The sequence below is a fragment of the Thalassophryne amazonica genome, chromosome 8 (assembly GCF_902500255.1).
Source record: "Thalassophryne amazonica chromosome 8, fThaAma1.1, whole genome shotgun sequence".
NCBI classification, from domain to species: Eukaryota; Metazoa; Chordata; class Actinopteri; order Batrachoidiformes; family Batrachoididae; genus Thalassophryne; species Thalassophryne amazonica.
Window position 1 is genome coordinate 46,883,096 of NC_047110.1, and position 14,517 is coordinate 46,897,612.

The 14,517-nt window shown below is 43.5% G+C and overlaps 1 protein-coding gene across 1 annotated transcript in view; it reads right to left on the reverse strand.

The window, feature by feature from the left end:
- Positions 1-14,440, reverse strand: part of LOC117514890 (contactin-1-like) — a 56,596-nt gene extending 42,156 nt beyond the window's left edge. Inside the window, exons 1-2 of the mRNA XM_034175464.1 lie at positions 14,353-14,440; positions 5,252-5,386 (exon numbers count right to left, since the gene is read on the reverse strand). Coding sequence (XP_034031355.1) covers positions 5,252-5,386; positions 14,353-14,440 — 223 coding nt within the window. The remainder of the gene's footprint in view (positions 1-5,251; positions 5,387-14,352) is intronic.
- Positions 14,441-14,517: the final 77 nt, after the last annotated feature.

Sequence of the window (14,517 nt, forward strand, 5' to 3'; positions counted from 1 at the left end):
GTGTGTGTGTGTGTGTGTGTGTGTGTGTGTGTGTGTGTGTGTGTGTGTGTCAGAGGAACATCAGAACTGCTAATTTACACATCAGTTTTACAAAGAAAATCCTTACAAATATTTTGTTTAACCTTAAGATTATTTTAATTTAAGTTAACCTTTATTTAACCAGGTTAGTCCCATTGAGATCGAGATCTCTTTTGCAGGGAGATCTGGACAATTATAAATTTTCTAATTCACAAACCTATATGTCTTTAAATGTGGGAGGAAACCAGTGCACCCGGAGGAAACCCACGCAAACACGGAGAGAACATGCAAACTACACACAGAAAGGCCACAGGTGAGAATCGATCCCATGATCTTCTTGCTGTGAGGCAACAGTGCTAACCACTAAGCCACTAATTTGTGATTACTGTAAATTTTGATGTTAAAAAACATTTCTTACATTAGAAAACTTGTAATTAAAATAGTTTTAAGTAAAAAAAAAAAAAAAAAGATTCTTTAGAAATCTTTGATTGTCATGATCTGCCCCATGCCTGGGTTTTCATCTTGGTTTTTGTCTGTGTCCATCTCCCCTGTGTTTTGCTGTGTGTTTACCAAACAAGATGACTCACTCACTGTAAACTAATTTTACCCAAGGGTATAAGAATAAATTGAATCTGAATCAGTCTCGATCCACTGTCTTTGATTTTCATCTTAGGATTACTTTCGTCACTGGTTTCATTTTGCATTTTTACCACTGTAGTCATTGCTCGTAATTTCTGTTTGTATATTAGTTTTGTTCCAGTTTCAGTCCCAGCCTTTAATTCTTTTGTTGATCACTCTTAAGTTCTGACCTTTTTTTTTTCCTGGTTTTGTTTCTTCGCTCATTCCATGTGTAGATTTTTTTTTTTTGCATTATGTTTGCGACTCACCTTCCATTTTGTTTCTATCTGCTTTGTGTTTACTTTACTACCCTCTCTTGCACCTGTTCACTTCATCTTTGTCTTTTTCTTCCATGCCTCTTTTTCTGTCTGCTTTTACTGCACTCTCTTGAGCCTGCTTCCCTCAGCTTTCTCTCCTTCCAGGACTTCCTCACACACCTCTTTTCACTTTCCTTAATCACACCCTGTTATTTAAGCCTTGTATGTTTCCCAGTTTGTTGCCAGTTCATTTGACTTTGTCTGCGTTCCAGCCATGTTTTGCTCCTGACCTTTTGTTCAACCGTGTAAGACCTTGCTTTGTGTTAGACCCTGTTTTTTGCATCAGCCCTTGTACAAGGATTCACTGTGCTTTTTTGAACTGTGCTTGTTTTTTTTACTCTGATTCTGCCTCAGTCCTAACAACATTGTTACTCTGTGCCTCTGAACCCAGCTTGCTTTGACCATGCCTCAGCCTTACGTCCACTTATTACCTCTGCCACGCTGAAGGATTACACATGTACTGAATCTGTGCCAGTTTTTCCAGATAAATCCTTTTATTACTCCACCTCCAGTTTTTGTGAGTCTGCATTCTGTCCTGCATTCTGTTCATTCCTCGTCATGAATCCTGACAGAACGAACTGACCATACAAGGACACAGCGGACTCAAATCTGGCCACCCCAAACCTGGACTTGGCCACCATCAAAGACATTTTTCCAAAATAATTTTTTTTTCTTCAACTGCTTCCATTCATGCCACACCCCAAAGAAGAAATGTGATTTTCTGGACCAAGCCTGGGACCTTGTAGAAGCCAATACCTGGCTGTTTGACTTCTTCCCAGAGTTAAAAAAAAACCTGGATGATCTATTTGCTGCAGGTAGTCAGTGAGTCAGACTGGGTAGACATCAATGATGATGATTATGACAAAGATGATTTTTCATCAGAATCAGAGGGATTGGCGCTCCAGGACACTGCCACTGTCCTTTTAAAATTCAGGACGTGTATTTGAATTTTTGGACAATCCTGGACCGCAGCACAGACAGAAAATTTTCTCTTCTCTAAATCAGATTCTGTAAGCCGAGCCTAATTTGCTGACTGCCTTCCCTGAGCTCATGATCATTAAAGCCCTGTTTCAGCAAGGTCAAATCCCACCATGCATTGAGGATCCCATGGACTATTTGTTCGAATCACATATCTACGAGTCCTGCTTGACATACCCCGCGTGATCACGCTGTCCGATGCTGCAATCACGCCTCTCAGTTTTTCCGCCCCGGTATCTCATCAGCTCAAGACACACCCACCTTCATCACTGGACTTCTCACAGAAGTGCTCACCTTCACCAATCTTGCCAAGCCCACCACCTATTCTGGCTCCACGCTCATCAGCATGGAGGCCTAAGGAGCCATGGCAACCTCCTGGGCTGGCTTCACAGCCAAAGACAGTCCCAACGACACCCACGCTTCGTCTGCCTCCAGTTCCTGCACCGCGAAGGTGACGTGCACTTATGGAAATGGAAGCATTCATGTTGCCTGACCACTCGACGGTGATCATGCCCACCCAGTTGTTAGAACCGATCTCATCATTTGTTGTGATTTGGCGCTATATAAAAAAATTGATTGATTGATCTCCTGGATCACCGTTAGAGCCATCAGGAAGAACCTCCTCATCCCACTTCTCAGTGATGCAACTGCTACCAGTGACATCCTTGACAGGCGCACCTCCAGCCTCCTCAATGGTGTTTAAAGAGTCATCCCTGGCGCGCACGACTCTGATCCCGTCTGCACGGTCTCCACCTCCAGAATCACCAATCAAACTGAGGGTAACAATCACGTCATCACAGCCATCCAAGGCACATGTCTCTCCAGGACCTCTGGCGGCATTTAAAGAGTCATCCCCACCATGCACATATGTCTCTGTTCCCCTCAGTGCCAACCCCGCCTTTAGAACCGCCGACAGAACTGATGGCCAAGTTCACGTTCCCACAACCTGCAGCGGCGCATGAGTTGATAGAACCATCAGCGTCACCTCCACAGCCAGCCACATCTGCCACTGTGCACATCTCGTCACGCCCACCTCTAGGGCCAGCAGACTTCTTCCTCATGCTGATGCCTCCAAACCCATCAGCGCCTCCCCTGCTTTCAGAATCTCCAGCAGAGCCATCGGTGGAGCATGCCCCATCCAAGCCTTCAGCAGCACACACTCCAAGTTCTTTCTTGGTATGCACAACTGCAAGACCTTCAGCCTGGACCATACCTTCTGTACATCCTCTACACACCCGATCATCAGTGCAGTCCATGACAGTAACCTTTGATTCCATAGCCTGCAGGACAGTTGAGTTGTTTTTGATTTTCTTCTTGATTGTGCCATTCTGTTTTCCTTTTGTTCCCTTACACCTGTTTGATATGCAGTTTGACACCTACTGTCTGTCTGAATCTGGTCATGTCCCCATTTAGCCTTTTCACCACGTTATTTTTTTATCAGCACTTGTATTTTGTGTTTTCAGTTTGTTTTGTCCCTTGGTCCTCTCACAGGTGGAATATTTAATTAAAAGGATTTCTCACTCCACCTCATTGGTTGATTGATTTTTCTCCCAAGTCCCGTATTAAGTTATTTGTTTTTGATCAGCCACTGAATTTGCTTTATTGGTTTGTTGGCTTTTTGTGTTCTTCTGTTAAGCAGTTTTTCCCTAGTGTAATAATCAACAGCTTCCGCAGTGTTTTATTTTATTTTATTTTTTTCATTTTTCCGGTTCCTTTTTTAAGCAGGTTTGTTTCACCTGTGAGCACTCAATTGGCACATCCCGCAGTTCTTTTTGGCCCCTAAGTTTGCTTTGTATTTTGCACTTTTTGCGTTCTCTTGTTAGACTGTTGTGTGATCCATTTAGTTCTTTTACTAATCTCTTTTTTCTCCATGCCCCCCATGGTATTTCAGTTTGTTGGATTTCTTATTTTTTCTGTTCTTTAGGGCCCTGTCCCACTGGCGTTTAGGAGGATTTGCGGATGGAATGCGCACAGAAGTGGCCCACATCCCCCAAACAACCGCAATAACCGTGTAACATTCCTGTATGAGTCGGCCGCCATCCGAACACGTCCGTGATCATCCGCAGAGGCACGCATGTCCGCAGCCAGGATTTTTGAGCGGCTCAAAAATCCTGCTGCGGATGAGATCCGCATCACTGCCTGAACACATACTGAAGACATACGCAGGACATACACAACCAACGCGCCGCATATCCCCTGTCATCCACTGATATCCGCAACCGACAGGTTGGCACGGCTTGGCGGCGGACCGGGACAGTGTGCAAAACAGATATGACGCGTGCCCAGCACGGCCACATCACGGTCGCAAATGGTATGTCGCGCATGCAGACAGAGTGGGCACGGATGAAGCAAGTGCATCACGGCCGCTGTGCCCTCATGGGGGCGTCTCCGCGGTCGCCTTCGCTTCTGTTCCCTGTTATATCTGCTTTTCTTCCTCATGTATTCGCAGATCCACCCCGGAACATTTGTCATTTCCGCCCACCTTTGTTGCGGACGCTCAGCTTTTGTCTCCTCATTTCATGCGCAAATCCTCCTAAACGCCAGTGGGACAGGGCCCTTAGTGAAGCGAGTTAGTCCCCCATGTCATTTCTCTGGTTGCTTCCCTCACCATCCTTTTGTGAATTATTTTACTGTTGGGGCTTCTGGTACAAATTATGTTGTTGGTTTTCTTGGATTTTTTGTTCAATTATCATGCATTTTTGGTTTCTCTGGGTTTGGTTAATTGATGTTTTATTTCGGCAGCTGTTCCATTTTCAATCAGGTTCCCTCGTCTTTCGGTTCTGTTAGTCAGTTCTGTTAGTCCCCTCTCCGCTGGGGACCCTAGTGGGTTGCCCAGCCTCTTCTCTTACACTGCCCTGGACCCTGAGGGGATGCCCATCCCCTGCGCTAACTCTGCTGTGGATCCTGATGGATTGCACAGTTGGCCTTTTTGAAGAATTTTGTCCCTTGAATGGCTGTACTGCTGCCCAGTCTTCACTCTTGCCTGTTTGGGGGGCCCTGTAACCTCATTCTGGTCCTCCAGTTTGTGTAGCCTTACACAGGACTGGACTTCAGACCTGGTATTTGCCGGTATAAGAACAAAAGCTTTATGGTGATGGAAGAATACATCATTTTAAGCCCAACACACCCATAGGAGTGCAACTGTAACTGTTATTTAGAGGATGTGGATGCTGCACATGAAAATGACAACTACATTGGGTGGAAATTATTACACTTGTGTTGGACTTTGTGCCAGGTATAAGAAAGAGCGCATTATCTCTGCGTAACACATTCTTTGATTCATTCAATCTTCATTTCCATATGAGCAGCATGCTACTGACCTGCAGGAGTCAACCTGAAGACCAGGAGATTGAGGAGCAGCATGAGGTGCAACATGATGTAGATGTCAGAAGCACCTGGTGGGGTGATGGCTATAAGCTCAGCTGGTGAAACATCAGCAAGACTGATTGGTTTTCCTTAAGTGGCAAAAGAACACATGCAAACAGAGAAATGGCACAAGACCGTCACAAGATAGAAAATATACAGTACATACATTAGCTTATAGCACAGATCTTCAAAGATGCACTAAACTGTGTGCAGCCATTCACATACAGTTATGAACCACAGTAACACTATCTGTCAGATGAGCTGTGCAAAAAGGGGCCGTTGACATGATCAACCATAAACTGTGTGGACTACATACTGTAATTGAAACATAATTTGAAAATGAAACAGAAAAGTGAAAACCTTTTCTTCAAAACATGCAGTCATTTACATCTCCAAAGTGAAGACAGAATACGTCATCAGACATACTGTAGACATCACGTATCAGCCTTACTATATGTGTAATGTGGGTTTGAGCCAACACCATAGAAACAAACCTCACACACGATGAGCCGCCATCTGAGCCACGATGTTGATGCCTATATTTGACATTTGGAAAGCTGTCAGAACGTATTGACAGACATCTCTTTTCCCACCTATGGTGCATCTGGAAAGTATTCACAGCGCTTTACTTTTTCCACATTTTGTTATGTTACAGCCTTATTCCAAAATGGATTAAATTAATTTTTCCCCTCAAAATTCTGCACATAATAGCCCATAATGACAATGTCAAAAAAGTGTGTTTGAGATTTTTGCATATTTATTAAAAACTAAGAAATTATATGTACAAAAGAATTTACAGAAGCTCAAAATTGAGCTCAGGTGTATCCTGTTTCCACTGATCAACCTTGAGATGTTTGTACAGCATTCCTCTGTGGAGAGAAGAGAACCTTCCAAAAGGACAACCATCTCTGCAGCAATCTACCAATCAGGCCTGTATGGTAGAGTGGCCAGATGGAAGTCACTCCTTAGTAAAAGGCACATGGCAGCCCACCTGGAGTTTGCCAAAAGGCACCTGAAGGACTCTCAGACCATGAGAAACGAAATTCTCTGGTCTGATGAGACAAAGATTGAAATCTTTGGCGTAAATGCCAGGCATCATGTTTGGAGAAACCCAGGCACCATCCCTACAGTGAAGCATGGTGGTGGCAGCATCATGCTGTGGGGATGTTTTTCAGCAGCAGGAACTGGAGGACTAGTCAGGATTGAAGGAAAGATAAATGCAGCAATGTACAGAGACATCTTGGATGAAAACCTGCTCCAGAGCTCACTTGACCTCGGACTGGGGCGACGGTTCATCTTTCAGCAGGACAGTGACTCTAAGCACACAGCCAAGATATCAAAGGAGTGGCTTCAGGATAACTCTGTGAATGTCCCTGAGTGGACCAGCCAGAGCCCAGACCTGAATCCAACTGAACATCTCTGAGATCTGAAAATCGCTGTGCACAGATGCTCCCCATCCAACCTAATGGAGCTTGAGATGTGCTGCAAAGAGGAATGGGCAAAACTACCCAACGATAGGTGGAACAAGGTTGTGGCATCATATTTAGAAGACTTTAGACTGTAATTGCTGTCAAAGGTGCCTCAACAAAGTATTGAGCAAAGGGTTTGAATACAACCCAATTCCAATGAAGTTGGGACGTTGTGTAAAATGTAAATAAAAACCGAATACAATGATTTGGGAAAGGTGATGTAACACAGTGGTAAACATACCACTGTCCCTACTTTTTTGAAACATGTTGCAGGCATCCATTTCAAAATTAGCAATTATTTTCACAAAAACAATAAAGTTTATCAGTTTGAACATTAAATATCTTGTCTTTGTCTTGGTGTATTCAATTGAATATAGGTTGAGGAGGGTTTGCAAATCATTGTATTCTGTTTTTAACTTACATTTTACACAATGTCCCAACTTCATTGGAATTGGGGTTGTACTTTTGTACATGTGATTTCATAAGGTATTTTAATTAATTTGCAAAAAAAAAAGAAAAAAAAAGAAAAGAAAATTCATGTCATTATGGGGTGTCGTGAGTAGAATTTTAAGGGGAAAAATGTATTTACTCCATTTTAGAATAAGGCTGTAAGATCACAAAATGTGGAAAACGTAAAGCACTGTGAATGTGTTCCAGATGCACTGTACTATTCCCAACTCATAACACTAAACCAGGACCACCAACACAATACCAACACTCAGCCTTACACAATGTTAAAGGCAACAACTGTGACAGACGATGTGCACTGAGAGCACAGACACAGATAAAGAACATACTGCACAGTACTTACAGTTATATTTGTAAAACCAAAATACATACACTCAACAAAAACATAAATGCAACACTTTTGGTTTTGCTCCCATTTTGTATGAGATGAACTCAAAGATCTAAATCTTTTTCCACATACACAATATCACCATTTCCCTCAAATATTGTTCACAAACCAGTCTAAATCTGTGATAGTGAGCACTTCTCCTTTGCTGAGATAATCCATCCCACCTCACAGGTGTGCCATATCAAGATGCTGATTAGACACCATGATTAGTGCACAGGTGTGCCTTAGACTGCCCACAATAAAAGGCCACTCTGAAAGGTGCAGTTTTATCACACAGCACAATGCCACAGATGTCGCAAGATTTGAGGGAGCGTGCAATTGGCATGCTGACAGCAGTTCATTTCTCTACCATAAGCTGTCTCCAAAGGCGTTTCAGAGAATTTGGCAGTACATCCAACCAGCCTCACAACCGCAGACCACGTGTAACCACACCAGCCCAGGACCTCCACATCCAGCATGTTCACCTCCAAGATCGTCTGAGACCAGCCACTCGGACAGCTGCTGAAACAATCGGTTTGCATAACCAAAGAATTTCTGTACAAACTGTCAGAACCGTCTCAGGGAAGCTCATCTGCATGCTCGTCGTCCTCATCGGGGTCTCGACCTGACTCCAGTTCGTCGTCGTAACCGACTTGAGTGGGCAAATGCTCACATTCGCTGGCGTTTGGCACGTTGGAGAGGTGTTCTCTTCACGGATGAATCCCGGTTCACACTGTCCAGGGCAGATGGCAGACAGCATGTGTGGCGTCGTGTGGGTGAGCGGTTTTCTGTTGTCAATGTTGTGGATCAAGTGGCCCATGGTGGCGGTGGGGTTATGGTATGGGCAGGCGTCTGTTATGGATGAAGAACACAGGTGCATTTTATTGATGGCATTTTGAATGCACAGAGATACTGTGACGAGATCCTGGGGCCATTGTTGTGCCATACATCCAAGAACATCACCTCATGTTGCAGCAGGATAATGCACGGCCCCATGTTGCAAGGATCTGTACACAATTCTTGGAAGCTGAAAATGTCCCAGTTCTTGCATGTCCAGCATACTCACCGGACATGTCACCCATTGAGGATGTTTGGGATGCTCTGGACCGGCGTATACAACAGCGTGTACCAGTTCCTGCCAATATCCAGCAACTTCACACAGCCATGAAGAGGAGTGGACCAACATTCCACAGGCCACAATTGAAACCTGATCAACTCTATGTGAAGGAGATTGTGTTGCACTGCATGAGGCAAATGGTGGTCACCCCAGATACTGACTGGTATCCCCCCCAATAAACAAAACTGCACCTTTCAGAGTGGCCTTTTATTGTGGACAGTCTAAGGCCACACCCTGTCCACTAATCATGGTGTCTAATCAGCATCTTGATATGGCACACCTGTGAGGTGGGATGGATTATCTCAGCAAAGGAGAAGTGCTCACTATCACAGATTTAGACTGGTTTGTGAACAATATTTGAGGGAAATGGTGATATTGTGTATGTGGAAAAGTTTTAGATCTTTGAGTTCATCTTCATACAAAATGGGAGCAAAACCAAAAGTGTTGCGTTTATATTTTTGTTGAGTGTATATGTTTTGGTCTGACAAGGAAAAAGTCATATTCAGTGATTGTCAGTACATCAACATTTACATAAGCTAAAATAAAACTATTGATGTAAAGGAACACCATATCCCATCACTGAAATGAAGAATGTGGTGGTGCACATGTCTGACACAGGCTTGTTGTCAGTTTGACAGACAGTTTGTTTGAATGGGAGGAAAAAAGGAATCAACAGATTCCTTTCATTCCAACTACAATATTATTGTTATGGTATTTTTACTAGCAGCACATGAAGGCACTTGCCTTCAAAAGTTAAAATATTTTCAACTTTTACTACCTGCTATAGTGACAAGGACAAAACAGATGCTGTTTTATCTTAACGAGGAGAACAGACAGGCAGGAGAGTTGGATATTAGTGCAGAAAGTCACTTGGTTTTAATCAGATAAAATATTAATAATTTATGTCCTATTGCAGAAGGAGAATTAAGCTATAAAAAGTTGAATTTAAGCAACTGTCAGAGCCAGAGCTTCTTTCCTTTTTTCAGATATAACACTGTGCTAAATGGCCAAACTCTGAATGATGTTGTGTGGGCCGCTGAAGAGGAGGTACTGCTGGCCCCACCACCACCAGATGGCGACCTGCTTGGAGTGCGGGCTCCAAGCACGAGGAGGGCGTGGGAGCCGCTGGAGGTGACAGCTGTCATCTATCAACACCAGCTGTCACCCATCACCACCACTACAAAGACCGGACTGCAACTCCACCTCCTCGCCGAGAAATCTTCTACCATACAGGTAATTCTCTGCTAAACCTTAAATTCGAGTATTAGTCTGATCTCTTTTTGCAGCCGTTTTCCTGGGACGGATACCCTGTCTGCGGAGTTGGCGTTTGGTGTGGACTGCGACGGCTTCGCCTCACACCCCACCCAGATAAGTGGTTATCTCAGGAGCTGCACGAGTGTGTGATTGGAGGTGGAGGTTCTCCCTCCTTACTGAACACAGACTGTGGGATTACTGAGTGTGGGAAACTCACACTCATCCAGAACTGTTTCTGTTTTCTGCCAGCAGTACCGGGTCTGACTGCTGAAGACAGTAGCCACCTGGGGCACAGGGCTTGGCGGCTCCGGTGTTCTTCAGGTCCGTTGGTGGTGAGGCTTGTGTGGGTTCCGGCTTTCTCTCACCGGAAGTTCTCCTATCTTCGAGCCTGCCACACGTCACCTTTTATCGGATTGATATAACGCATATTTGTATCTGTCTGTATTACGTTGTGCACCTTCACAACATTAAATTGTTACTTTTGGCTATTCCATTGTCCCTTCATTAACGCCCCCTGTTGTGGGTCCGTGTCACGACACTTCCCCAACAAATGAAACCAATGAAATTATGATCCATTTCTTCTTCCATGACTGATAACGACTCAACTTCCTGTAATTGGTGAGAAACTCCAAAATATGCCAACAGTGTTTCCACAGTATAAATTAACAACACTATAGTTCCGTTTGACCAAACTGGGTTCGACCTAACTGTGTTTCTTGGTCTGGAAAAGGTTTCACTCTGCTACTTCAAACAAATTGAAAAGTCAGAACGTAGAGGACCTGAGCTTGACATTCCAGGAGAGAGGATGAGGGTGAGAGAGAGATTATGTGTATGCATCTTGTTCAAGTACCCTTATGCACCACCACCCCCCACCCCCCAAAAATAAACAAATAATATAAAAATATTGTTAAACACATGTTCAAAATATGGACTTTGAAAATGAAAGAAACTGAAAAATCCCTTGTATCATGTGTTTTGCCATATCATTGCTTTTAGTGCTTGTGACAAGCAGTTTGGCTACAATATAGTCAGTTATTGATATAAGTGAGCATCAGTTCAGTATTAGGAGACATGTTGGTTCATTGTTGTTATCGTGTTGCACTGCTGTGGGCTGATTAGACTGTAAGTGAACGTGAGGCAGACACTATGATTCTGTGCAGCCTGAGGGGTCGGCTGGCACACACTCAGAGGTGTGACAAGAAGATTGAGATCTCAGTGTTCAACACACCAATAGTCTCGTTACAAATAAATAAATAAATAAATGGATTATTGCATCATAAAGCATGAATTTGTCTCACATTACAAAAATCATACAGGCAAATCAATGCCAAAATGAACAGAATCAAAAGGCAGAGGTAAAGATACCACAGAAACAGTCTGACACACCCGTACAACTCTATCGCAACAAGACAAGAGGACGAGCTTTACAGCCTGCAAGAAACCAATACAGGAGGGATTTCATCTTCACGCCGGGCCGTTTCCTAGCAACGCCTTTCAAAGGAGCAGTTTGTGTGCTGCCGGGGGTCCTTTGGTAACCAGACATGAAACTATGCAAACATGCATTTTAATCTGAAACAGCATCATTGTCAACGTTGTGGCTCATCTATTGAAGACAGTCACCCCCAAAAAAGAAAAAACACAAAATATATATCAACACACCCCAATCTACTCATAGCAGTATTGCAGCTTGTCAACACAATTCCTTAATGCTACAGCGTGTAGAATTCATAGGTGTTTTTGCAGAAACGGAATATTGCATTCTTAACCAACCTGTCAATAGTGCATAATTCCCTGCAACAACAAATCAACAATGAGCCCTTCATATCTATATGGGTGTGCCCCCACCCCCTGCCAACTTTTTGCATTGTGTAGTGTGAAGAAAAAAGAAAGCATTCAGCTCACCTATACACTACCTACTAGCTGCTAGTGCAGGCTAACAAGTTTGAAAACTCTCTTTTTTTCTGAAATGAAGTATGATTACATGTTGCTTATCACAAGAGAAGGCAAGGGAGCATGAATACCATCACCAAGAAGCAAAAACATAAAGGAAAACAAAATTGTGACTAGTGACACCATAATGCAATCTGCAACATCACCACTAGATGGGAGTAAATCTTACACACGGTAGCTATGAGTCATAATGCACGTTAGGGGATTAGAACATATGAAAAGTGGCCTTGTTACAGTGAAAGAACCAGTCTCGTCTGTGTCATTACGAACTGTCACTCAAGTGATACACTGTTAAAAAAACAAAAGCATGCAGTGAAGGGGGCATGCTCCTATAATCAGTGTTAATGGGGCCTCCCTACGCTTCTCAGCAAGCCAGGACGCAATTGATGAGGTCCTCGCAGTAAATCACAAGACCCTGATGTGACAGCTGTCAAACACGGCCATTTCTCCTCCTCCGTAAACACACACTGTGGCAGCTATTACTGCCTGCTGTCTGATCTGGAGATTTTCATATTAAGCTTTTTCTCTTTAACCCTCCTCTCAGCCATGCCTTCTGAATTTCAATTTCTCTGCCCCAGCGCTGTGAAATCATATTGGACACTGTACAGGGGCTGCTGGGGGCACATTCTGACTTTTGACAGTTCCACTCCAATACCCAATACTGTTATTTTTTTTTCATTTCTTACTTTTTAACAAGGAGTTATAGCTGCCTTAGGGTTCTGTAGGCTAAGTGAAAATGAGAGAAACCTCTTCCTTTCTGTGGTCGCCTTGATGCCAGCTCCACAATCAAGCGGTGACTTAGTAAAAAAAAAGATGTTCTTTATCAGCCGCGGCAGCAATGTGGTGGAAGGAGCAAAACAGCATGGGGGAGAGGAAGATGGTGGGTCAGAGTGGAAGACTTCAAAGACAAGACAGCAGAGATGTTGCTCCAACAACCCCCAACCCCCTACAAACACCACCACCACCACCCCTCACATGCACACATCACAGCCACAATCAGTCATTAACAGCGGATTTGCAGTAATCCTGCCAAAGAAATCCAGGACGGTGTTAATGTTGGATTAGTTTTAATCATTTGAAGATGGGAGAATGAGTGCTGCTTAGACACATCAGCACACTGAAATCCACACTGATGTAAGATGTGCAATTGTGCCAAGAAACATTTCATTACCTGAAAACTGATCCACTGTACAGATATCATTTTATAGGTCTGATGGTAACTGTGATGTTCTTTTTTTCTTCTCATATTCACCACGTTAGTGAATCGTTCATCATAGTTTATACTGAGGTTATGAGAAGCTGCTGTTTCCTGTAAAAATCACACTTTGTGCTACAGCAGAGGCTTTCAATGTCATCACCGAATATTGCGGGGAAAAATTGAGTCAGACACAAACAGGAATATTGATGCAAATAACAGATGGTTTCCATTCCATTGAGATTTGCAAAAAAAAAAAGAAAAAGAAAAAGTAATTATGTTTTCAGAATGCCGACAAAATACAGTTGCGATCATGACAGCATTTCCAGTGAGTGATGTAAAGCTACTACTAGATTTTATCCCAGCGGTGGCCAAGTTCGGTCCTCGAGCACCACCTTCCTGACACTTAGTTGTCTCCCTGCTCCAACACACCTGAATCCAATGAAAGGCTCATTTATCCTCTCACGATAACAGTCATTCCAGTAGTCATGGCGATGGATGGTCAAGTCCTGTTAAATCAGGAAACCTGCCTCATGACAAAGATTTATCTTAGTGCATTGCTGATTTTGTTTTTACTGTATCATCGAACCATTCACCTTTTCATTTATGTTGTGCTTCATATTCATAAAAATAATTGCTCTGCACAGATCAAAACCCAGAATCAAATTTTGTTCACACAGATGTAGTACGATGTGCATTCAAAAAGTATCCAACCTTTGGCCACGAAAAATACAATTACTCACCTGGGGGTCTGAAATCCTAATCTCTTTTGAAGTAGTCTCCTTGGGACTGCACACATTTCTCCCAGCGGTTCTGCCATTGTTGGTAGCATTTCGGGAAAGGCCTCTTTTGGAATGGTGTCCAGCTGGGCCGTCGCATTCCACATGATGTCTTCTCTCAACTCAAATTGAGTCCCTTTTACTGTCATTTTGATATTTGGTTACAGCTAAAAATCAGAGGGAGCAACATCAGGAGAGTAGGGAGCCTGACAAATCATTGGAATGGAAAGCCTGAATCAGATGAGCAGAATGGGGGAGTTGGGGTGGGGTGCATTGTGATGGAGCTGCCAACTTTTCACTGCCCACAGACCCGGCTGTTTGCAGCGCACAGCACCACAAAGGCAATGTAGGACATCTGGACAATACTGTAAGATTTTGGGCCTTTTAATGCATACTCATGATGCATCACCCCATGGGAGTCAAAGAAAGTGGTCAACATGACAAATTGCTTCGCACCTGCTGTGTTTTCTTTGGCCTTGGTGATATTTGATGCTTCTATTGCGATGACTGAAATTTGGATTCCAGGTCGTACCTGTAAACCCATGTTTTACCACCAGTGATGATGGTGCCCAGGAGGTCGGGGTTGTTGTTTACGCATTCCAGCATGCCAGTGGAGGAATG